The following is a 24334-nucleotide window of genomic DNA, read 5'->3' as shown; positions in this document are numbered from 1 at the left end:
TTCTGAAGGGGTTTTTAAAATTTGAATTAGGAAGTTTGTAGATTTTACACCAAAAATCTAAAGAAAAGAAAAAATATGAATTAATTCAGGTCAGCTTTGAACTTAAGAAAAACTCAGTACACACCATTTATGAATTCCTTGACTTTGCATTGTTATGAAATAGATGTGTGGCTTTTCGTCTTCTAGGAAACACTCCTTTATCACAGATCAGTTTGGGGAATCTGTTGACAATTTAGGAACAGTAAATGCATCCTCCCACAGATGTAGTGGCAAAAACCCCAACAGCATACATACATACAGACACTAATGACTGACTTACTGACTTTTTAAAACCACAGCTTTATGTAGTTTATAATGACCTGGACTTGGATTTTGCAGCAAGGTTCCTGTGTTCTGCACTGCAGCAGACAGTAAAAGCTAGGCTGAAAAGAACATAACAATTTAACTCAATTTACAGAGACTAAAAATGGTACTGAATTATTATCATGCATTGCAAGACAGAGAAAAATAAACAATTCTCTGGCTTTGTTCAAACTTTTGATTAACATGAAACAACCTACTATTTTGAGCTTTTATCTATGTTTGCATAAGCTAAATTAACTTTCCAAAGAGTATTTTGCTAAATTTTTATGTAAAAGCCTCTGAAAGGTCTAGAACAATATAAGCAGAAAGATGATTACATCTATAAAAGACTGTAATATTCCAACTTTATGCATTCTAAAGGAGAGCATGCAGAAGGATTAGAGGAGGAGGAAAGTGTGTACTGAGTCCAATGTGCACACAACTGCTTTTAAAGTTTTTGCTTTTGTTTCTAGAGGAAAGTCACCAGTGTAACTTTCAGACTTTGGCTACACCTCATATTATATGGGACACTTCAACATGGAAGATGTCTGTGCACGCTACCTTGATTGAACATGCACGTCATTAAAGAATGCACTAAACAGATTTTATTTTTCTAACCTCCTGGAGGGAATAAAGATTTCATAAAGTATTGAATTTTTTTTTTTTATTTTATTCTGTTTACGAGCTAGAGTAGCATTTTTGTGCCTTTTGCGCTCTGGCTTGTTTCTGGAATGCATCGTCTGTAATAGACATCTGTTTTTTAATACTAAAATACATAACCTGTAGCAGATACGTAATAGAGACAGGATGTACAAACAAACTGCTCACGATCGTGAGACGCCTCTTGTGGAGAGAGTGATTCTGTGTGGGTGCATTCAGATGGTCTCCGGGTGGAAGACCTAGCATCCAAGCTCATTTTCATGAAATCATGGGATAATGCCACTTTACAAGTCCAGAAAAAAATGAATGTTTTTAAGGGGCTTTGGATTAACTTTCTATCAAAGAACAGTTTTTAAACACTGGCAAACTACTGAAGTGTTTACAATTTAGGAACTTAATCTGACAATAGGAAATCCAGGCCTATGGACTCCACTGTAGCTGTGTACTGGGTGTAGGAAAGAGCCTCCTGCCTCCAGTGCTTCACAGAAGCGTTCTTGGTGGGGGGAAAAAAGCAAAAAGGGAAAAGCCTTTATCCTGCAACAGTGAAACAAAACAGAGGTGTTTTAATTTCAAACCATTGTGGCTTTTTTTCTCTCTTACAATTTTCCTTCATACTATCTGTGCTATCAGTGGCTGGGAACAACTAGTAGGTGAGGGTACCCAACGGTACATGGATCACAGAAGAAGGTGACGGACACGACATACGATCCATCAATCATCTGTCAGGACCTCGGAGCCCTGGCCAAACTGTTTTTGGGGAGGATTTTTAAAATACTAGGAGTGAGTGAGACCACACACCCGCTGCCATTCAGCGGGCCTCGTGCTCCTGCACCGCCGAGCTCTACTGCCCCGCTCTTCAAGTAACTTGAAGTAAATACAGCTCTCTCCTGCAGGCTGCGGGCGAATGAATTCCCAAGCCTTGCGTTGGTGAAAAAAAAATTCCTGTCGTGTTCATGTTTAAGGAGAAAGCCTTATGTGGAAAAGCAGTGCCGTGTTCCTATCTAATGGCTTGGCATGAAGAAAGCCTTGCTGCGTTCGCATTTAACGCAGAGGCTTCGCCCGAGGACGGGACAGGCCGAGTTTCAGGGAGCCTCCTCTCTCCCCTCCCGGCGTTTCCCTCCTCTTGGCAGTTGCCCCTGGACGTTTCCTCACGGACCGGTTTCGCACAGCCCGAGCCGGACAAAACGCAAAACCCCCCGCGCCAGGCCGGGAAGGAGGGCTGGGTACCTATCACTACATGGCGGCGGGCTCTTCCCCGCGGGGTTTCGGGGCGAGCCGGGCCGAGGGGGGACCCCACAACCGCTGCCGAGCGCCGGCCCGAGCAGCACCCCAAAGCCGCTGCCCAGGGCGTCGCCGCCGCCTGAGGCGCGGGGGGGGGCTGGCACCGCCTCAGGGGCGGGGCGGTGAAGAGCGCAGGCGCGCGGCGGTCACGCGGGCGGCGGTTGCGCGCGGCGGTTGGCGGAGGCGCGCGGCCCGCGGGTCCGGGGTGCGGGGAGGGGGGGGCCGGGCGGTCGGCCGGCCCGAGCGTTGGGGCGGGCTGAGGCGGGTGGCGGGTTCCCCTCCTCCGCCTCCCCTGCGGAGCCGAGGGCATCCTCCGGCTGCCGGGTGTTGCGGGGGGGCTGGTCCCCTTCGGCGGAGGGGCTGGGCGAGCCGCTCTCCTCAGCTCCTGTCAGCCGGGGCCTGTCCCTCCGCCTTCTCCTGGGCCGCGCTGGGGCTCCTCTGAGGGAAGTCTTAGGCAGCAGAGTACCTAGAGCCTCCCTCCCGAGGCCGGGTGTCGGCAGGTGAAACCCGTTTCTCGTGAGCAGCTGTGTTGGAGTGGGAGGGGGGGGTTTCACCTGGGCTCAGAGGGGGCCACTGGAGGGGGGAGATATGGTTAGACTGTCTGGTACCCCACTATCATCGGGAGCTTGTTCCTTGCTTTGTTCCCTCGCGGTGGTACAGAATCAGTATTAAGTGCAATTTTTTTTAACCCCTCCCCCCCTTTTTTAATGGATAGTGCTGATAATTCTTGCAGGTTTTATGGTTTACTGTTGAAAGAGACATTGGTAACTAATTAGGTTTACTGTAGTCATGTCAGGATCAGCCCCAGAGGAGCCTCAGACCTCCATTCCTCAAAGCACAGCTAGTGTTCCTGATCCTGCTCCGGTTGCTGTCGGACCTGGAGGCTCAAGTGACGTTTCCTTTGGTGAGCAAAATCTTAGCTTCACCACCACAGACGTCAGCCTGGTGGAGATGATGGAAATTGAGTATACCCAGCTGCAGCACATACTTTACTCACATACGGAGGCACAAGCTAGTGAAGGTGAAGTGGAAGCTAGGCTCAATTCTTTTTCCTCGCCTGGTAATTCTGCAGAGCCCCCTCTGCACCAGACCTCACTGAACACCAGTCAGGAGGGGTGTTCATCAAACAGCTCTGGGAACCAGTCAGTTTACCCAGTTATCTGTCAGTCAGGATTACCTTCTGACAGCAATTTGCTAAGTTCAAACCCACATTTGGGCTATGCTGACTTTCAGGAGCTCAGAATGATGTTACTTAGCGAGTCTAACCTCCCTTTGAACCAAACAGATAAAACGCCTAACACTAGCTCTGTAGAAGTCCCGGGACACAGTTTAGTAAAAGTTAAACATAGTGAAAATTTTGTTGGGATGAATAAAGGAAACATACTTGTTGAAAATTCGGCACTGGCACCAGAGCCTAGATCTAAATCTGCAGTCAGAGTTCGGTTGGAAGACAGATTCAACAGCATCCAGACAGAAAACCCCAGATGTCAAGAACCCCAAGAATCTGGAGTAACTCTTAACAAGTGTGTTGCAATTAATTTTAGTTTATGTTGTTAAACTATGTATCATCATATAGTTCAAAAGTGATTTTCTAAACGAAACCTAAGAACAGCACTTCTTTTAATACATGAGAGTGATGGGTTGGGCTTTTTTAAACTGCCAGTTGAACGTGGCTGCAACTCCACTGACCTCAGATTAGGCCCCTCTGTATATTGCATAAATGGTGCAGCATGTAGTTCCAAAATTAATTACTTTACAACTTTATTCTTGATAACAACATGTGATGTAAGTAAAGGTGAGAGAAGAACGTTACCTAGTTTTAACATGCAACTTGCTAAAAGCAAAGTAGATTTTTGATCGCAATAAAATATTAAGAGCAATTGATTAGTGTTATAATGTGGAGGCCTGACTATGGGGAAAACTTTGAGCAAAAATACAATCTGGCCTTGTAACTGTATTAGTGTGCTGATAAAACATTTTATTGAGGCATAAAGCTGAATTGTTACTGCACAGAATAAAATGTATTCTCAGCTGATTTTTTTTTGTGTGTCCCTGAACTAGGCAATATGGCAATAACAGTGATTTCTGTTTACAGTAAATGAAAGTGGTTTCTTGGTGATAGTTACTAGAAGTATGTGTAGCTGTAAATTTTTCTGCACTCATGTTCAAGTAGTCAGTCTGGTCTGTTTTCTGTGTTGTTTTTTTGTTGGTTTGTTTGGTTTTTTTTTTTAAGTTTAGTAACGTTGATTCGACAGCCATCGGAACTGATAGGTGTTCCTCTTCATCAGCAAGAAAACAAGTGTGCTGCAGTAGGGAAAAATAAGACTGCACCTGCCACGCCTTCTTTACAGTTCACATACCCATTATTTACTATGAATGCATGTTCTACTGCTGGAAGTGCTAATCCTTCACAAGCACAGGTAGATAACCTATTCACCGCTAGCTGTACTCTGCTAATTTCAAATGCTAATAATGTTAATCTCTTAGGTGTAATATAATTCTAAAGGTTTGTGTTAAAGTGTGACTTGGTTTGAATAGGGATGATCAGAATGATCTGTAATGCCATTTATTTATTCTTATGTTAATCTTTAAGACCATCAAAAATACTTACTCAGATCACTTGTGTGGCATTTGTAATAACGTGCATCCAGCTAATAATCAGTAGGCCATTAGATTTCTTACTAGAAAGGTTTTTTTTTTCTTGAGTTTATCAGTGTATCATCAGCTTCATCTACTCAAGACAAGAAGGAGACACTTAGTACCATTTTCTATGGTTCCTTTTTTCCGAATTCATTTTGATGTAAAAGACTTTTTTTCCCCCCCAAACTCGCAGTAACCTCCGAAGCAGGAGTGATAGCATGGCACTTGGAAATGTCAGAGGTATCCCCAAAAGATTCATCAGTCTATCAAAATCCCATGGTTGTGTGCAGAAGTAATTGGGATTTATTCTGATACAACACATTGAATCGCGGGGCTAAAACTTAAGAAGTTAACATGAAGATATCAAAATAGTCTCTTGTTAATGTATATAGTCCTCTAAGTATTTCTGTTTTGGTTTTCACAGATCTCTGGAACATCTTGCACTGTTTTGGAAGCTGCCAAACATCAAGACCTTGGGATACCCAAGACATTGTCTTTCTGCTATCAGGAAATTGAATCCACAAAACAGGCAGTAGGTGCTATGAATAAAGCTTTGCCTGAGGAAGTTTGGATTAAAGTTGGAGGTACACCATTTATCTTCTTTTCACTTAGCTTTCTCTTGGCCTTCAGATCTACAGTTTTTTCTGAGTTTGTGTGTTTTCTAGAAAGAATATGATTTTAGTGAATCTGACGAGGTGTGGTTTTTATGTCTGAGATGTGCTATAGGCAGTATGGGACTAGATTTCTCCAGAAAAGTTCCAACACCTATGAGTTTAGCTATACTTTCAAAATTGTTTAGCACTTCTAGCTTGAAATGAGAAAACCTGAGGTTGCAAAGTACCTTTGAAAATCTGTGCCTAGAGTAAGCAACTGGTTTCTTTCTACACTTTCTGATCCCAAAGTTGGTATAGCAGATCCAGTCAGTATCAAACTGAAGAACATTTAAAGGACTGCCTCAAATTCTTATCAAAGACAGGCATGATCTCAATGGGTTCTCTGAGAAAATAGAAGCTAGGTGGATTTTGAAACAGCAAGCAGTGCCTTAGGGCTTCCGAAGGGCACACGTTGCTGTAAGAGTCGATCTAGGCTGGCAATAAAGCTTCAAAGATTATTCCACATGAATAAAGCGACAAAAAAAATTTTGCATGATCAATATTTTCAGTGACTAGTGTGACGGTTATAAATAGGTTTTTCTTTTCCTCTTTGTTTTTCCGAGAAGATGCCTTATGCAAGCAAGCGATAAACAGAAGTTGCAGCCGAATAAGCCCATTGGATCCAAACACAGATCGCAAACCTCTTGGTGAAATTCAAAATAGGCGTGATGATAGCCAGAGTAGTGCATCTGCCCCGGGTCCTTGGCAGTCAGCACAGTCAAATTCAAGTATGCAGGTGCAAAGTGGTACACAGGACGGAGTGGCTCAGCGAAGAGAAAGACATAACCGCATGGAGAGAGACAGAAGGTAATTTCTATGAGGCATGGCGATACGAAGTTTTTCAAGCCTAAAATACCGATACTGTAATACTCCTGTCATTATCCATAGTAAAATGTAAATTTGACATATTTTGTTTCACCTACAAGAAAAAGCAATGCAGGTGGTGAGGGTTTGGTGTTTGTTAGAGGAGAAAAATATGTATGTTTCATTGCGGTCATCTTTGTTGTTTTTTTACTCTATAAACAAACAAAAAGAGAGATTTTAAAACATTTAACCAATTATATAAAGGTAAGGTAACTTGCGTATAACATGACCAATATACAAATACAAAGCTTGTAGCAAACAAAAAGAAGTCCCCAAAGCCCATGGCTTGTAGCGCATGTGAGTCATCTTCCTTTTGTTATTTTTTTCCTTCCTTCTCGCCCACTGGTTGATAACCTTTTGTATTGGCCTGTAGGCGCAGAATCCGAATTTGTTGTGATGAGCTGAATCTTCTGGTTCCGTTCTGTACCGTTGATACTGATAAGGCAACAACTTTACAATGGACAACTGCGTTTCTGAAGTACATTCAGGAAAGGCATGGTGATTCTCTGAAACAGGTTTTAAATCTAATTTCATTTTTGTTCTTGATTGATTGATAAAAATTTGAAATGTTTTAAAGCTATCATAATGTAGCTAGTATACGGAATGCTTCTGCTTGATGCTGTTTGTGAAGGACCACTGTATCATTGAACCTTCCTTTAAATTTTTTTTTATTTTTTCTTTTTAATAGCTGGTTCAGTAGTGTGAAATCATAGGCTGTCCTCAGTCAGGGTTTTCAAATCAGACTTTAAAATTCTTTTTTTTTTTTAGTTAGCCCAATTCCTGAGCATGATACTATCTGGACAACAATGTAGAATTGAGGTCCTCTTAAAGCATTCCTCCCCCCCATTAATTTTCTCTGTTTCCCACCTGTTTCATGGAGTTGTCTTCTAGTTATTTTTCATGAACTGGTAGTTAAGTGATGGAATTCACAGCTACATGCCCACACTATCTCAAAGTGGGTGAGAGTAGGAAAGGGTTATGTGCCCTGTAAGCAGCTCCCATGCTACCACACCAGTAGCTGCAGCCCCAGAGTAATTCTGGCTCTGCTGAGTATCTTAAGAGAGTAGCTGGAGTGTGTATAGGAAAACCTGCTTGTCTAGATACTGGTATGGCCCCTCAGCACTTCCTATTAGAGGTATTTTTTTTTCCAAGATGCTAGTGAAACAAAAACGTACATCTCAAGTAAATATCTACATTAAACATAATTGTTATTTATTTTTTGTATTTTGATTTTTAGGAATTTGAGACTGTGTTCTGTGGTAAAACAGGCAGGAGACTAAAAATAGCAAGATCAGACTCATTTGTAACGTGTCCCGTGCAGGAAAACACGCATGGCTATGGAGAGCAAGTAGTCTGAACTGACCGCCTTGAACTGTCTGACAAGTGTGGCTAACAATGGCCCAAACTATATTTTATTTTCTCCGTTTACATGCTAAATATGAGTTGCAAAATATAACTTGTAAAAATATATAAATAGAGCTTTAAAGAAAACATTCTTTATTCAAAATGGAAATGAAAGTTAACTACCAGCAATAGAAATCAGTGCTCTGTTAAAGGGGCTTTGGGACCAGAAGCTACAAGACAATGTCATGACAGCTAAGTAGTTTTCTCCTTTAGTTATAAAAAAATTGTTCTTTTTCTGTTCGTTGTTCTGCTTTGGAGTTTTTTTGTTCTGTGGTTTTTTGGGTTTTTTTTCCAAAGATGATCCGGTACAGTTAGGAATAGTTGTAGAACATCAATCTGTCCTGTTATTTTAATGACTAGATGCAAATGTACTCTTCAAGTGTAAAAAGAAATTAAAGTTACCATATTACAATGCCCATTTTTTCCATTAAAAATGTAAAGGTTATATTGGTTGAGTAAGTGCATAGTTTCTAAACTGTGCTGATACTATGAAGTTTACTTTTGCCATACATATTTTAACATACTTGGCCCTGAAGAGTAATACAATGGCGTTAGCATTTTTTTTAAAATACAGTACTATTTTTAATGTCTATGACACAACTGTCCAACAGGTTCCTGTATTGTTACTTTAGTCCAAGAGTGGCATATTGTAAACAGTAGATTATTTAAATGCACAAACTATTTTCATATTTAAAGATAAATATGACTCCTTTGTTCATAGGCTTTAGTGTATAGGGCAGAAATAGAATAGTGTGTGAGCTGAGAGTGGTTTTATTAATTTTTAAAAATAGATGATGCTAGCAGGTTTTAAAGTACAAAAAGGTCTCCCAAAATAAATACTGTTTTAAATCACGGATATGGACAATTCTGCAGCAATTTATTTCCAAACACTCCTAGTAAAACCAGTTCTGGAAAATGGAGTTCAGCTGAGTTAATTTGATGCGTATAATGACACTTACAACATCACAAAGAAAAGGTTAAAAAAAATCTCCTTTTATTTTTACAACAGTTCATACAGGTGTTTTTGGCTGGACTTTAGAAGAGCATCCTTTCTTATTTGGGGTTTCATTCACAATTACTGTGCAAATAGCTTAAGTAGAGGTCGTGAAAATGCTGTTACTTGATGTCCTTTATTATCATATGGAAATATACAAAAATTCTCCCCTGTAAATTAAAATATATACATTACACCTTTTGCAGAATTTGATTGCAAGAGGATTACTATTTACTAGTCTTGGCAAATATTTGAGGTGCAATCTGAAAATTGATAACTGACAGCATATACATAAGCTATGGTCTTTACTTAGGCCAGAATCTTAGGATACTAAAACACGGGATATTGAAATGCCTAATTTCCACTGATGGAAGTAGCAGTTAGGTGCCTGAATACCTTAACAACATGTATCTTTACGCAGGTTTGTGCACTACTGAAGTCAGTGGGAGCAGCACCAAGGAATCCAATTGACAAGACTCAAACGTTTATACAGAAAAGTCGTGATCTTTAGTACACAGTTAGGGGGGTGATGGTAAAAAAGAACAATGCTTCCTCTTGCAGGTCTCTTGGAACAGAGGGAGAAAGGGAAGGTGAGGTTGTTTAGCAGTAAAAATTCTGGAAAATAATTGGGGGGAAGAGAAAGTACTCATAAAGCATCTTTTAATTAAAGTTTTCATCTGATGCTTTCTTTTTCATAGAACTGTGTCAAAGTCTCCACTTAATACAATAGAAGGAACATCTGTCCGTTTATCACTAGGAGGATTCTGTCTGTTTTCTTACAATGCACTGTTTATTTAAATATTCAGTCACTTCTCCACTTCTTGTACTGTTGTTTTATGATTTTTTGGAAGTTGATGCTCCAACAGCTCCCATGCAAGCCGACGTGTCACATATTCCTGGAGTTCCCTGAGCCCCAATAGCACCAGGAGTACCAGGATCCCCTGGAAGACCGGGTTCACCCTGAGCACCATCACGACCATTTTTAGTAATTCCAGGTACACCAGGTGGTCCTAAACAAGAAGGGGAAAAAGATTACATGAATTATTTCCTTCCCTTTTTTTAAAATATAGGTATATATACACACGTGTTACTTCAAGAGTTCTTAAAATACTTCTGAGTGTCTGTACATCAGACTTGTTATGGCCTGTTGAGTACAAGGTGTTGAATAAATTTAGCCTGAATCTGGAGTATGTGCATTGGATTTTTTAGAGTACCCTTGGCTTTACTGGAATTACCTCGGTATAGTTGAAGGCGGATGTTTAGTATTACGCTTTTGTTCCCGCCTGTGTCTGTTTTGATTTTGCTGACCACTGCAGAACTGGATTCCATCTCAGTACTGCCTCAGTTAGTGTATGACTCCATGAATAATAACAAGTAATTTGTGACGAGAATTATTTTACATCATCCCTGAACAGTTTGCTCAAGGGATGTCCTGGGTTTGCGAGCTCACAGCTTACTACTTGTGACAACTGTCCCTCCTTCCTGGCCACCAGCTTGCTCCTTAGTGGGAGGCTGTGGCCTTCAGCTGCTTCAATTCATTGCACCTTCTTAAGCCTGGTTGTAATTAAGATTCTGAGTAAGGGAAGGAGAGTAGAGAGAATGATGATACAGAACATCGCCCTGACATTACAGATGAGGAGTTTCCTTTATACCTGTGTCTAATTTCAAACATTTGTTCACGATGAAATACATAGTTTGTTTATTGGCAAAAATAATTTCTGCTTTGGGTGGACTCAAACTGTTATTTTTATTTCTTTTTTCCTTCAGATGCCAAAAATAATTCACAAAACACTAATTTCTGTAACAGCAAGGTACTGAAGCTTTCTAAAATACTGTAAAATACGATTCTGTCTCCCTGAGGGGCAGCTATATCAGGTAGTCTATAAGCAAACCTGCATTTCTGTCTTAATTATGATAGAGAGATGGTGCCTGATTCTTTTTATTCATGTGAGTGATGAATTGCATCTACTGGTGATCTCCTTACATTTCATGAGTAGGACAAATGCTGTCAATATCTAATATGTGAAACAGCCTCTTTACGTGTTTTGGAAAAGAAAACATTTATGGATTAATGCAATTATTTTATGGAAGAATCTAAGACAACTGGGTATAAATATTCTGGTTTTATGAAATTATATGGATGCAGAGCCTGCTTTTGGTGCCTGTACCTTATTCATTGTACAGATGTAACCACAATTAGAAACGCTGCTTTAATAGGTGAGCAAAATAAAGAATATTCTTCCAAGTTTCTAACAGATATTCATTAATTTGCATAAATTAATCTTTGAATCTTTTGATAAAGGATTCATGACTTCAGGAACTGGGATTATAGCCAGGTACAGAGCAGTAACACCACTGTCTCTCAAAATCATTACACTAGAAAGTTATATTAATTTCTGGTAAAATTAAATATTGTCCCTGATTTCTCTTGTTTGATCCAGAAACATGAACTGGATTTTGGAGGACTGTAGCTGGTAGTCCAGGCTGTAGCTTTCACTGAGGGCATTCTTGAAGCAGAGCATCAAAAAGACACGTGTCCATCAGGCAGCAGGCATGATCCTTTTGCCTTCATCTGGAGCCAGAGCCTCACAGGTCTTACACACCTTTAAATTAACTGATACCCTACTTGCTAATTAACTAGTTCATTACTGCATATGAAGTACCACTGAAATAACAACCTTCCGACACTGGCAGCCACGTGGGAGTAGCTAAGAAGGGTTCTTATAAAAGCTCCTGACCTTTCACAGCCGTTAGTGGAAGAAACCAAGACCAAATGAAGAGTCTGGCTGGCCCAGCAGCCTTTTCTCAAAAACATTCTCCAAAACATTCCGGACTGGGCAGGAGTGGGGTGGAGCGGGGATGTGCTAATTAAGTTCTGTGGTTCAGACTGTCTGTACCTGCTGTACCCACAGGCAAACAACCCTACTCTAACGATTACAGGGACAAAGTGATTATAATAGCCTGCCAACAACATGCAGAGCTGTCCCTCTTAACCCTTTACTTTAGTCATGGTTTATTACGTTATTTGCACAGCCTTACCTTGGAGTCCTTGATCGCCGTCAGGCCCATCAATACCCTGACCAACAGGTCCTTTATCTCCCTTTTCGCCAGTGTCACCTTTAATCATAAACAGACAATTTCAACAGAGTTGTGTACTGCAGCTGGATCCAAGGGCAGGAAGGGGAATGACCAAGAGAAGCTCAAAATCCTCAGGACATTGCTAGGATCTTTGCTTACACTGCATCCCTAAGGATGCAAAACTGCCCTCTAGAACTCCATCTGCTGCCCAAGGCCTGATCTTTTCTCCCCCACAGCTGCAGTTAGTACAAATTTGCAATTTGGGCATAAAAGAGAAGCCGGTTGGTTTAGTCTTTCTTACCTCTGGGACCAGGATCACCAAGTTCTCCTGTTGGCCCCCTGTATCCAGGGGGACCACGAGGACCAGGATGCCCAACGCTTCCCACAGCTCCGGGAGGACCTGGGGGCCCAGCTGGGCCGGGACGACCCGTCATTCCAGGAGACAAGGGCTTTCGCAGATTAGCAGCTAACTGTGCAATTTGATCTGAAAAGAACAATTAAAAACTGCGTGTCCAACATTTTCACTCTTTGCTTGGCTGTTTGTCGTCTGCCACCAAGTGTGCTTAACGGAGTGAGCAGCTGAAAACGGAGTGTCTGACAGGAAAGCAGAGCTGCAGGCTTGGGCAGATCTCTCCTAAACCACTTCAAAAGATGTCAGGTATTCTAGAAAATGATACTTAAAACAAGTTTTCCGAAACAAGCTTTCAGAGTTTAACTTCATCCCAAATGGCGAACATAACCTCTAAATGCAGAACAGCAACTTCAAAGAACACCACTCCTTGGGAGCCCGGCTCCAGGGAGATGGGCCGTGCCGCGGAGGGGAGCGGAGGTGGGAGCTGAAGTTCAGCACGACGCAGGTTAGGGCAGGCACTCTTACCGGCCACTGCTTGCCAGCGTGCGTGCGTGCGTGACACTTGTGTCAAAGCTGCTTTCAGCACACTTTGTATGTTGCCGTGATGAATCATTTAAAAATCCTAATTTTAGAAAAATGAAAGACATCCCAGACAACAAGGTGACCTCCTGAATAGTTTCCTTACATTAAACATATTTTTTCTTATTAAGACAGAAAAATAACAAATCTTAGGAGCCATCTTATGGTCAGGATCTACTCATCTTCAGCTAAATATGGTAATTGAAGTCAGTTTTCTCTCAGTAATACTCACCATTTATCATTTCCCCACAGACTTCTCGTATATGTTGTTCACTGGCCTCTTTGCCCTGCAATTAACAGAAGAATCTGTCCTTATACAAACTACGTTATCGATAATCATCCCTGACAGAAGCTTCAGGACACGAAACGCATTTCCAGCAGCTCAGTAACAAGCACAGGATCCTGCGTGAAGAGGAGCGCGGTTTTTCCCCTCTTCAAAAGATGACGGTTTCAATTCAGAAGCTCTGTCATACTAATGGCAGAGATTAATTTTAATGTTAGGCCAGATATTTAATCTGGGGCTTATTTGGCCTTTCCTGAATGATGAAACATGAGCTCTGGACCAAGACAGAGGTCTAACATTTGAAGTAGTGAATAGGAGTTGTATTTTTAAATGACCAACTTCTAACTCACTTTTGCAATGAGAACAGTGACTTGCAGCCCGTTCCAATGGATGCAGATAATCTGTTCGTACATCGTTGTGAGAGAAGATTAATTCTCCAAGGCATGCCTTCTGGGGGACTTTAATTCTGAAGCTTGCAAACTTAAATCTTTTTGCACTGGTAAACTCTTGATGCAAGACTGTTACCTTGCATGCACAGTTACCTACTTCGGCCTGCTCAAACGCAGGACCTTATTTTTTGAATATGCATCCAAAAATCTACGACCCATTTATTCACTTGGGAGACTCCTTGACTGTGCCCCAGCAGCAGGTAACACTTACAGGAGGCCCAGGTTTTCCCGTGATGCCAGGAACGCCTTGCTCCCCCTGATGGCCCATGGGCCCTGGATGTCCTGGGATCCCTGGCACTCCAGCTGTCCCATTAGGGCCTTGGACACCTTTTGGACCAAGTTCTCCTCTTTTTCCTGGCTGGAATGGAGAAGAAAAAAAAAAAAAAACAGACTACTTAAAATGGAAGACACAGTCCATTCTTTTCTCATGGGGATTAGTTAAGCCTTTCTTCAGGTTTCCCTAACTGATGTGGCTGACCATATACATTTCTTACATCGTATGTGGTTTTACATATATAGGTCATGATAACAGGAGTCCTTGCTGCAGCAAAATTATCAAACACACCTGAATGTTTTGAATGCCACAAAAAATTGTCATTGTCCTAGATTTTATAGCATGACCGTGAAGAAAACATGCTTCTAGGGAACTACGCCAGAACGTAGTTTATGGAGATGCATCATCAAAAGATGCAGTAAGCATGCTTACTCCCAAACCCTTCGGGGCACGAGCCCGCAATGAGCCACACATACCTCTCCTTTTTGGCCGGGGGGACCAAAGGGACCCTGTTAGAAAGAAAAGGGAAATAAGAAAGAATGAACCATTCAGAAAACGCGCATCTAAAGTCAGATCTCCCGAGCTCCGGGAAGCCGCGATGACACGTACATGGCACCTAATGGGCTTTTCTAGCACAGGGGCCAGGAACGGTAACGGGATGCTGGAGACCAGATCCAGCCCTGGCGCAGCAGGGAGAGGACTCTGATGCCAAGGCTTGCCCCGGGTACCAATCCTGAACGCAGGGCCAGGCAGCCCGGCTGCCTCTTGGGATGGACCAAAGCCCCCACGGACAGAGCCACGTCGACCGCTCTGAGGAGCAAAACGACAAATGAGCGCTGATACGGCACAGTTCTGCACAGGCCGTGCTGGCTATCCGGTGCTTCCTGAAGACAAGAGGAGAGCTGATCCCCACTGTGAATACGGTGACGGAAAGGCTTGGGTTGCCTTCTCCTTTTTGCAGCCAGCAGGGTTGGAGCTCTTGGATGGTTAATTCTGGCTGACCATATTAGTTCTTGATCCACGGTTCTCTAGACCCATCTGTTATTTGAGGAGTCAATTCTACTGAATTTCAGGACACCTACCAGTTCTCCTTTGTCACCTGGGAGGCCGTCTGCTCCAGCAGTGCCCTGAAAGTGAGATACCAGAATTAACACTGCGCCTATTGGTGCACAAAGATTATTGACAATAAGGCTCACTCTGAGACTCGGATAACCTCAGCTCCTAAGGGAGATGGGGGCACTCAGCAGCTTATACAGCTGCTCCAGCAAGAGGAAATTCTCTCTTCCCAAAGCTGAACTCTACAGTAGCTGTTCCCCTGCTGATAACGGCACTCGTGGTGCAAGGCAGCTTCCACGAGGACTACGTGCCCTTTGCAACAAGCTGCTACTTGGATGAAAGGCTGAATTCAGAGAGATGAGAGCCCTGATGGGGTGGCCGTGAAAGACATCCACAGGCTGGCACTGGCATTCCTCGTACAGGGAATCTAAATTTCAGGTTCCCCAGCTCCGGGTCTCACAGAAAATGTGGGTTTGCAATGACAGGTAAATGTTCAGTGTCCCGTGTAACTGTGTCCTCTAGGCCTCCTCAGTAGAAAGAGTCATCTGCAGAGCAGCTTCATCCCACCCTTAAACAGAACCGATCCATCACTTGGTGAGGACCATCCCTCTCCACTCTGTCTGGGGACCGTAACGTAAGAGCGGCTAAAGCTCTGGTGACGTTAATTTTACAAGGAGCATCAATTTGCTGATCACCCCCCTAAAGCCAACAGCAGCGCCTGCAATCCGAGCATCGCTGGAGGCAACGCGGATTGCTGCAATCTGCTGCCACCGGCCGCACGGGCAGCGCTTCCCGCGCCGAATGCTCTGCAGCAGAGCTGGCTTATTGCACGGCAATTAGAGCAGGTGATGAACATTGTTATGGTGACTCTATGGCTTTAGAGAGGAAGTTATTTCAAGACAAACAGAGATTAGGTTGGTCTTTCCCTTAGCAACAAAACAGAGACCGCACAGACACTGACACTGGTAAACAAAACAAGCAACGCTTGCTGGAAAAGCGCTCGTTTTCTGCAAAAACAGAGTCATGCATTAATGAAAGTCATGTACTTGATGAAAACTGGCTCAAAAGCTCATTGCTGAGATTAATCCAACTATGGAAGTTAAGTGGCAAAAAGTAAAAGATTAAATTAGTCTATTAGTGTGCCAAGCTTTGAGGCTAGGACGAATCCTCTTCATCAGGCACATGAAGTTCAGTGAAAAGCTGCGCTTCTGAACTTAACTCGGGAGGAATATGATGTGAGGAGCTCATATATGGCATGCCTCATTGTTACAAAACACTCAGCGAGAGTCTAGCATTTTTATCACAGCATTTTCATGTGTCTCCATTAGAACAGACTACATCTCTTTTGCCAACACAGGAAAAAACGGGACCAAAGAGGGTTTTGTTGGTGCCTGCTCCAGAATATTTTCATTTGAGGGAGGAAAAGCAGTTTGTGCTGTCAAAGGCTGCGCCTAAGGTACGGCTTAAATGCCTCTGCTGACTACAGCATGAAAGTTATCGCTTACCTGGTTACCTTTGGGACCAGGAACACCAATAGGACCCTGAGAATAAGTAAAAGAAAGAAGGCAAATGAGCTCAAACTGTTATTTTCCTGTGAATTCCTGGTGCGGTCAGACATTCACTCACTCAGCAAGGGGTTGGGAATTAGTCTCCCAGCTGCCAAGTAGGAGGGTCCAAATCTCATTCGTACTTCTTAGAAATAAGAAGAGATTTTAAGCATCCTTGCTAGCTTTGTGGCACTCTCGACAGTCGCCGGTTTGTGTTGTAGGACAGTTTCTCAGGCCTCTTGCCATGCCAGCGACAGCGCAGAGCAGCTGCCAGACCAGGCAGGACACCCCACCTCAGGCCTGGTGGTCTTCTGCCCACCAAGTCCTCATCCAGCCAGACCAGAGAGACTTTCTTGACATGGCTTGGCGATGCACTGCTCCCCACCTGCCTGGCACAGGTTATCTACACTGGCCTTTTTCATATCATCCTCCTCAATTTCCTAAATGAAACTAAAGTGAATTCTGTGTTTTTAATCCTAGTCTTTAAAACCTCTTTCACAAAAGTCATCTTTTACATCCATCCCAGGGGCGGCAACTCTGTCTTGCTTCTGCCCTTCTGCTTTTCGTTATTGTCATCTCACTATCATGACCGAAACAGCAATTTTACAAATTCATGAATTAAAGGACGAGGTCCAGGATGAGACTGGTGGGCGATTGATCTCTGCCTTTCACACCTGAAGATGTGAGAAGGAGACTGAATTTACTCATGGTATAAAATGGCCAAGAACATTTTTGTACCGCAAGGGCAAATAGTCAGGATAGTTTTTCAAGGCTTTACTAGACTGTCAGTTTTCCTGGGGATTTAGAGTTAGGTGCTCCTGACTTTGAGAGTCACAGAACAACATGGCCACAGGAATAAAATGCATTTAGACGATGAACTGATTATCACCCTAGGAATAATTCAGGCAACTTGAAAAATCCTTCCAACTTTATCTACCTGGCATTCACAGAGAGGACGTGAGACATTTCAGCCCTATTCGTCACTTTGGGTCCATATAGCAGAGCCAGCAAGGAGTTCAGGAGAAGCCCAGATTTTTTTCTCTACTGCAAAATCTACATGGGAAATTCAACCATTTTACCCTTCAAACAGGACTTCTACGGCACATTCATCAATCTGGCATCTGCAAACTGATCTTTTTTTAATAACTAGATCTGGAGATGGCTCAGCAGAACACAATCTTCGAGGAGGACAAACACATATAACAAGGGCATGTCATTTTGCTCAAGTCAAGCATTGAATAATTTAAAAAAGGGGAGGATTTCTATTAAAAAATAATTCTCGGCAAAACAGACAATGGAATGCAGAAATGCAAGAATGGCTACACCTATTTATAACTCCCGTCTTATGTTTGCCGATGGCAAAGGCGATATATTATTTTCTGAACATTATCATCTAGGTTTATACCTCTGACTTCACAGAGTCTCAAGGCTCCATGAAAGTTTATGGCAGTAAAACACAGCTTAGTCACCAAAGACCGTGTCCTGCGAGGAAGAACTCCCTTAAAGAAAAGCTTAGCCCAAAAGATTTTGATTCAAAACTGTAATTTACAGCAGTAGTAATTCCTAGCAGCAGGAACAAGCGACAGCACTTTAGGACCACCAGCTCCACATCCACCGGCCGCCCTCACGTTTGTGTCACCCTGTCAGTTAAACACAACCAACATTTTTGGCCAAGCATCTAGTGATGCTAGTATGGAGCTGAGAGAGACATTGCCCCAGGTGGCTGCCGGCATCCAGAATCCTCAGGAATTTGATCGTAATAAAAATCCTTAGGAAAAACATTTGCCTGTTGCTACCTCAGTCAGCAATAACAGTCAAACCCTTCCCCTCCGCAATATCCCAATCCAACAAGATGGTTTATGTATCGTCTCAATGCTATTCTATATCTTACGGTCAAACGCACTAAACCTCTTGTATTTTTCATGCCAGCAAATACACTTACTGATATGCTGGTTTTTATTCCTGGCCACAGTCAGTCCAAGGACTGTGAAAGCATATCAGTACCTGTTAACTCAGGCTTGCAAGATTCCCCCCCAAGGAAAAAAAAGCCACAATTGATTTCAGGAGAGCGTGATGGGTTAGCTGCAGCTGGGACGGTGTCATTGTATCGATCCTGTATTTGCAGTTGTCCTCTTTATACGTGTCAGGACCAGCAGGCTGGGCTGGCAGTAAAGCAAACCCAGGGCAGTATCTGCTGCGCTCTTTGCCCACCCCGCAGCAGACACCATCACCCCCAGCAGCAAAGGCTGTTTATTTAGGCTATTAAAGACGTTATCTGAGGTTTTAAGAGTCTTCCCAGCCCAAATCTTGTCCCAGTAATAAGCGTGGAAATTCGCAGTGCTGACTGCTGGCACAGCCCGCGCTGCTGCCCGCACGGAGGAGGGCTGTGGGCACACGGGGCTGTGGGCACACGGGGCTGTCACCGACACCCGCGGGACTGGGTGGGCCGATGGAAGTCAGTCTGAGCACCAGTTGCATACTGGAGGTGGAAAGTCTCCAGCGTTATCCAAACCTGCTACACCATGCTTTCCTGGGGAAAGCTGTTAACGAGCTGGGGTGTTAAGAAACAATCAACAATTACATCTTAGAGTAACTACACAACTTCAGAGCCAGAAATAAAACCTAGATTTTTTTTTTTTTTTTTGCTTTAAGCATAACATTTTCCCTCCCTCTGCTCGGAGCAGCTCTCTGGATACCAGGCTGCTTTCTGCAGGGGCCTCTTCCCCTCTGAACGTACGTTTTTCACCGCAGCGAAGCCCTGAATGCAGTCAGAAGCCCGCAGCTCCACAATAACCCTCCTGTTTCACACTTCCAGGCTCACAGTCCCTCCAAGAGGCTTTTTTAAACCTGCCTGGAGCCGGCACAGAAGGGCCATTGTGAAACCCCCGTGGTGCCGCTGCGATTGCTTACACAGAAACTTCACCTTAACGCTGGAGTCGAGGGAGCCGGCAAACACACGGCTACTGTTCTCCTGCAAGCCCCGAACAAATGTCGTTCACTTTGCCCTGCTGGCTTCTTTTGAATGAGAATGAATTCATTTAAATAAAAAGTCGCATTTATTCTGAGGTGTGGGGCCCAGGCGTGTTGCTGTTCAGAAACAAAATCCCTGAGCAAACTGTAATTTAAAAAAAATCCAGAAAACCTAATCAAGCATCTGAGTAACAAAAATGCACGAATCAGCTCTCCTGTGCTCACGGGGAGCAAGGCTTGGGTTAAATCAGCTTACAAAGCAGGGAAAAAACCCAAAACAATCGTCTAGTCTGGCTAGGATAGGATCCCAAAGTCTCTTTTAAACAATCCACCCTGTCTAAAAATAGTGGGAGCTCCTGAACTGACACAGAGACAAGGACAGGGACAGAAGAGACAGGACGCACGAATCCTGCTACCTGCCGTAGGGTCCTTCGTGGGCAGGCAGCAGCCTCACAGGGTGGGCTGGGACACCCAATGTACCCACCTTCTACCAAGCCTGCTTGTGTTTGCTGGAGTGACACCGGCTACACCGTGTCTGGGGGCCCCGTTACGCTCTCATTTCATATCTCCCAAACAGGAATTAGTTACAGATGTCTTCTCCTTACCCTGTCACCCAACTCTCCACGAATTCCAGTCGGACCAGGGAGGCCAGGTTCACCACTGGCACCTTTGGGACCCTGTTAGGAAAAGAAAAAAAAATGAGCTACAGCTTACAGTGCCAGGAAACCCTGCATGTCTTGACATCCCCGAAGTTCACCGGTCTCCATAACATGGTCAAAAAGGTCATTTGCCTTAGATCTCCTCTCTCCTTTTTTCCCCCAGGACGTAGGGACCGCTTGCTGACTGCTGGTACCGCGTGTGTTGGTCGCTACGGCTCACTCCAACTTCTGCCCCGTTTCACAACCGAGGTCAGCCAGCCTGCCAAAGCGCTCCAGCCTTTGGCTGGCCTGGCTCTTTCGCTAATAAAAATCACATCTGTGACTCCCAACCAAGTGATGCTTCCAGAAGGTAGCACCATACGCTGGTTTTCAGCCAGTTTCACTGGGGAATGGAGAGTGGTTGTGAACGCTCCCTTGGAGAGGGGAAGAAGAAATGTGAGAGTCCCCAGTGCAGCAGAAGGGAGGAGGAGTTCACTGAAGACATACAGGCTGGGAGCGTCCAGATCGAGGAGAAATTAAGGTGTCTTTACGTAGGTCAAACTCAAACCCTTCTTTTGCAAACAAAAACTAAACATAAATTGTTCCAGCAGGCAGCTTATCTGGCCTTGCGCTCTTTCTACTGTACTGTGTTAATAAAGTGTCAAACTGGTTCTGGCAAGCGGAAAGACGTTTCTTCCTACCGCTTGTTGCCATCATGCAATTGTCTTGCCAGAGGTTTGCAGAAAACAGTGGCCTGCCAAAACACGATGCACGTTAAATTACCCTTGTCAGCATACTGACCTGGAAACCTCTGACACCGGGGGCTCCCATCGGGCCTTGAAGACCAAGTGGTCCCTGAAAAGAGAAAGATAAGCTTTGGTAAGGAGAAAATTCAGGGCCAGGTAAGTCACTTGTGTAAATAAATTGGCTCACTTCTAACAGAGAGAGAGCATGCAGTCCCGTACTGCAGCACACTTTGCCCAGCGGCGTTGCTGATGAACCTGATGAGCCACTGTAAAGTGGTGCTTGGTGTTTACTGAGCTCTGTTAATATTATTATTATTAACGGAAATGCTTATTTGTATATATTAATGCTTAAGAACATACCATACTCATGAGTAGTAAAGATCGATGGCAGCAACAAGTGGTAGCATGATAGAGCATAGACAATATACATTAAAGGGGATCTGCTATCGCTATATTATGCTTTTAATTGATCCAGTTCTGCAAGAAACTACTGTAAAACTTGTGCTGCACACACTTGGAAATGCAAAATGGCAATTGCATCCGCTTGCTTGGATATACTTGGCACCAGCAATATAGAAAAAGGCAGTGTCTTACGCTGTTAGTGCAGGTGCTTTTAAGCGCCTGGCTCACTAGACAGAACATGAACGTTGCCATTAGGAGTCTATTGCTTTCTACTGAGAAAAAAATCACATATGTGGTAAAGATCTTGAGCGAATAAACCCCTAAGTAATCTAAGCATCTAAATCCCATTTTGTGAAGTATCTTCTTGAAATAGATGCCTTAGGCAAACTTCTGTCACAAGGTGGGACTTCAGCTTTGCCTCCTTTCACAGCCGTCTCTGCCGGCTGTAGCGTTAAGGGACACAAATGAACTTCAAACTGGCCGCCCCAGGCAGAGGAGCCATCAGCACGGACTGTCCAACGTACCCAAGAAACCAGCTGCCTACTGGATCGCAGTGCCGGTGTGCCCTGGGTTAAAATGGCATCTGTATTTTTTCCTGAAGTATTTTTTCCCTAATTGTTAGCCCTACAAATTCTCCCTGGTATCTGAACATCCACTGTCTCTCATAATTTTTTCTGGTCGTCAGGAGGATGAAATCCTCGTGTGATGTGCGACTCAATGTACGATCTAAACCAGTCGCCCTTATCCCTGCCCGGTTCTCAAGATCAGCACGGCCGTAACCTTGTGCAGAAACCAGGCTCTGCCCAGAGGAAGGAGCCAACCTGCTGAAATAAAGCCGCAGCATCTTCAAAAGGCTAGAGAACTGCTCAGGTATTTTTGCGGTTACTGTTTCCACTTCTGTTTTCTGCTTGTAATTCAATAAGGAACTTTGAGAGTTATAAACACAGAGCTCTAGGAAAGTTACGTTAAATTGCATCAAAAATGACTCTGCTGTGCTGGTGCCTTTAAAAGTGGTGGGACCTGACAGAACCTGACAGCCTCTGCATGGGAAGAAACCCTTGGTATGATATGCTAAATAAAGTCAAATTGTTTTGAGCCGAACAGCCTTAACACTAGACAAATCCTGCAACTCTCTTGGAACAGCCCAGCCTTAACTATATTTCATAGAAATTAGGACTCTAATAACACAAATCAGAAATTAGAAAGCCAGGTTAGAAATAAACATGGGTTCAGCTGCTATTGCATCCACGTCAGAAGTCTGCACCAACGCAATTAGCTCGACTGCATTTGATTTTTGGCTACAATAATATGATACCTTTTGTGGGGCCAGCTATTTTGATGAAAAATTGCAGACATAAAAGCAAACGTTATTAATTTAGTTTATTTCTAAGGCTGATTTCCCTCTCCTTGGAAGTTTAAAGAGCAGCTGCTCACAAACAATAAATTATCATACAGTTCAATTTCTTCCAAGTGGCACATACCAGAAATCATGTTAGACTTGCTGTAGGCTTCTGGATTTCAAAATGAGATTAAGAGGGGGAAAAAAAGAAAAAAAAAAAAAAAGCCCAACAAAACCACTGGAAGATCAGGTCCAACCACAACGGCAGCACTAGTTGGGGAGTGACAAAATAAAAGGTATCCTAGCATTTTTGGTAGTGTGAACAAAATCAGGTTTTTATCATCCTGATATTATTTATTATTATCTCCACTATTCAGCAGGAGCACAACAGGCAGCCATGCAGTTATTTTCAGGGTTGCATTGCAACTCTAATTTATTTCTCAGGCTCCGAGATGATGCAGGGAATGCAACGAAAGCAGGAACAAGGTGCTCCACTGAGGACATCAGTGGTTTCTAACCCAGAAGTTTCAAAAAGTTGTCAGTTCACAGAGTAAAAGTGAAAACTGCTAGAGCTGCGTATGGGGTTTTGTCTCCTAGGGGCTCGTACCTACAAGCTCCCAGCAAGATAATGCTGCTGCAGTACCGGGTGGGAGAAGGAAACGTGTGAACAGATTCCCCACCTGAAAACTGTTCTGGTGTTGCACCGCATGGTTGTGAACTTTGGGGCATTTTCAAGCAGTTGCAAAAAGCATGCAACCACGTGCAAGAAAGGCAAGAGATTCCAAACAGGTCTACCAACTTTTTAACACTTTTCAAGCCCCTGTCATTCACCGTGACAATGTGCAGGCTTTCCAGTTTTGCTGCTTGTACAGCTTTGGGTTTTGCAGTGAACCTCTACTGCTCCAAGGAAGCCGATACAGGAACGGGAAGGATTTCATGTGCTGGTGGCAATGTATGTTGCAATAGCTTAACAGGAGTTTTGCTTCATTAATGACTCACATTCAGCACAAGCTGAACCTTATTATTACTGTCTAATGAGGGAATCGCTGACTGTCCAGTCTCTCCTGTCCGACTGTAGCAGCCCCACAAACCTCTCGGACAACTGCAGCTTTCTTTGCCAAACGAAATGGGAGGAATCACTCTGCATTTGCACGGAGCTGTCAGCGAGAGCAGGATCTGACCCGCTTACGGGGGAGTAATTCCTCTGCTGCCAAAACTCCCCAGAGACAATACCAAGACAGAGTGTAGCCCTTTGCTTTAGCCAGAGAGTAATCCCCATGTACTGAACTGTATTTTGGTATCTATTTGATTTACAAGCAGCGCTGTACTTACAGTTGCTCCTCTGGGTCCCGGCAGACCTCTCTCACCAGGAATACCAACATCGCCCTGGCAATAACACCAAAATCAGCCGTGTCATTTAGGAGCTGCGAATCCACCCTTCCCAACCCACCGCAGAGCCCGAATGTATTCCTGGAGCCCAGGCTACTTCAATCCCAAACTCCCTGCCCCGTTGGCCCATCCACGAGGTCACACCGCCTGCCTTGGGGGGCTTTGACCTCTGCTGCAGCAGAACATCTGTGCACGGAGGAGCCCACCCGGCCGGCTCGCATCGCGCTCGCCGGGTAGCTCCACGCACGCGTGGGGCTGCCTGGGAGCGCTCAGCACCGTGGGCTTGCATGCGGTGCAGGCAGCACAGCACGTGTGGCATTACTGAAAGCTTTATTTGTGCAGGGAAGCAGCATGCCAGCTCCAGCTTCGCAGTTTGGTTTAAAACACACTCGGC

At 43.9% G+C, this 24334-nt stretch overlaps 2 protein-coding genes across 5 annotated transcripts in view; one reads left to right on the top strand and one right to left on the bottom strand.

Moving 5' to 3' along the window:
- Positions 1-2684: 2684 nt before the first annotated feature.
- TCFL5 (transcription factor like 5) lies at positions 2685-9596 on the top strand. Of its 4 annotated transcripts, none has more exons than XM_050907393.1 (7): positions 2685-2783; positions 3071-3806; positions 4517-4703; positions 5348-5507; positions 6143-6383; positions 6814-6955; positions 7678-8838. In XM_050907393.1, exons 2-7 carry the CDS (start codon positions 3073-3075, stop codon positions 7795-7797), a joined length of 1584 nt encoding a protein of 527 aa, XP_050763350.1. In that variant the 5' UTR covers positions 2685-2783; positions 3071-3072; the 3' UTR covers positions 7798-8838. The 4 variants fall into 4 exon arrangements, with proteins under 4 accessions (XP_050763350.1, XP_050763349.1, XP_050763352.1 ...); XM_050907392.1 differs by having other exon boundaries at positions 3017-3806; XM_050907395.1 differs by lacking the exons at positions 2685-2783; positions 7678-8838 and adding an exon at positions 9537-9596 and having other exon boundaries at positions 3207-3806.
- Positions 8817-24334, bottom strand: part of COL9A3 (collagen type IX alpha 3 chain) — a 40076-nt gene continuing 24558 nt past the window's right edge. Inside the window, exons 22-32 of the mRNA XM_050907391.1 lie at positions 23884-23937; positions 20866-20919; positions 20032-20103; positions 16415-16450; positions 14936-14980; positions 14330-14362; positions 13791-13937; positions 13080-13134; positions 12218-12400; positions 11878-11955; positions 8817-9848 (exon numbers count right to left, since the gene is read on the bottom strand). Coding sequence (XP_050763348.1) covers positions 9673-9848; positions 11878-11955; positions 12218-12400; positions 13080-13134; positions 13791-13937; positions 14330-14362; positions 14936-14980; positions 16415-16450; positions 20032-20103; positions 20866-20919; positions 23884-23937 — 933 coding nt within the window. The 3' untranslated portion in view covers positions 8817-9672. The remainder of the gene's footprint in view (positions 9849-11877; positions 11956-12217; positions 12401-13079; positions 13135-13790; positions 13938-14329; positions 14363-14935; positions 14981-16414; positions 16451-20031; positions 20104-20865; positions 20920-23883; positions 23938-24334) is intronic.

The sequence above is a fragment of the Gymnogyps californianus genome, chromosome 17, assembly GCF_018139145.2.
Source record: "Gymnogyps californianus isolate 813 chromosome 17, ASM1813914v2, whole genome shotgun sequence".
In the NCBI taxonomy this organism is placed as follows: Eukaryota; Metazoa; Chordata; class Aves; order Accipitriformes; family Cathartidae; genus Gymnogyps; species Gymnogyps californianus.
This window is presented reverse-complemented; position numbering and strand designations above follow the sequence as displayed.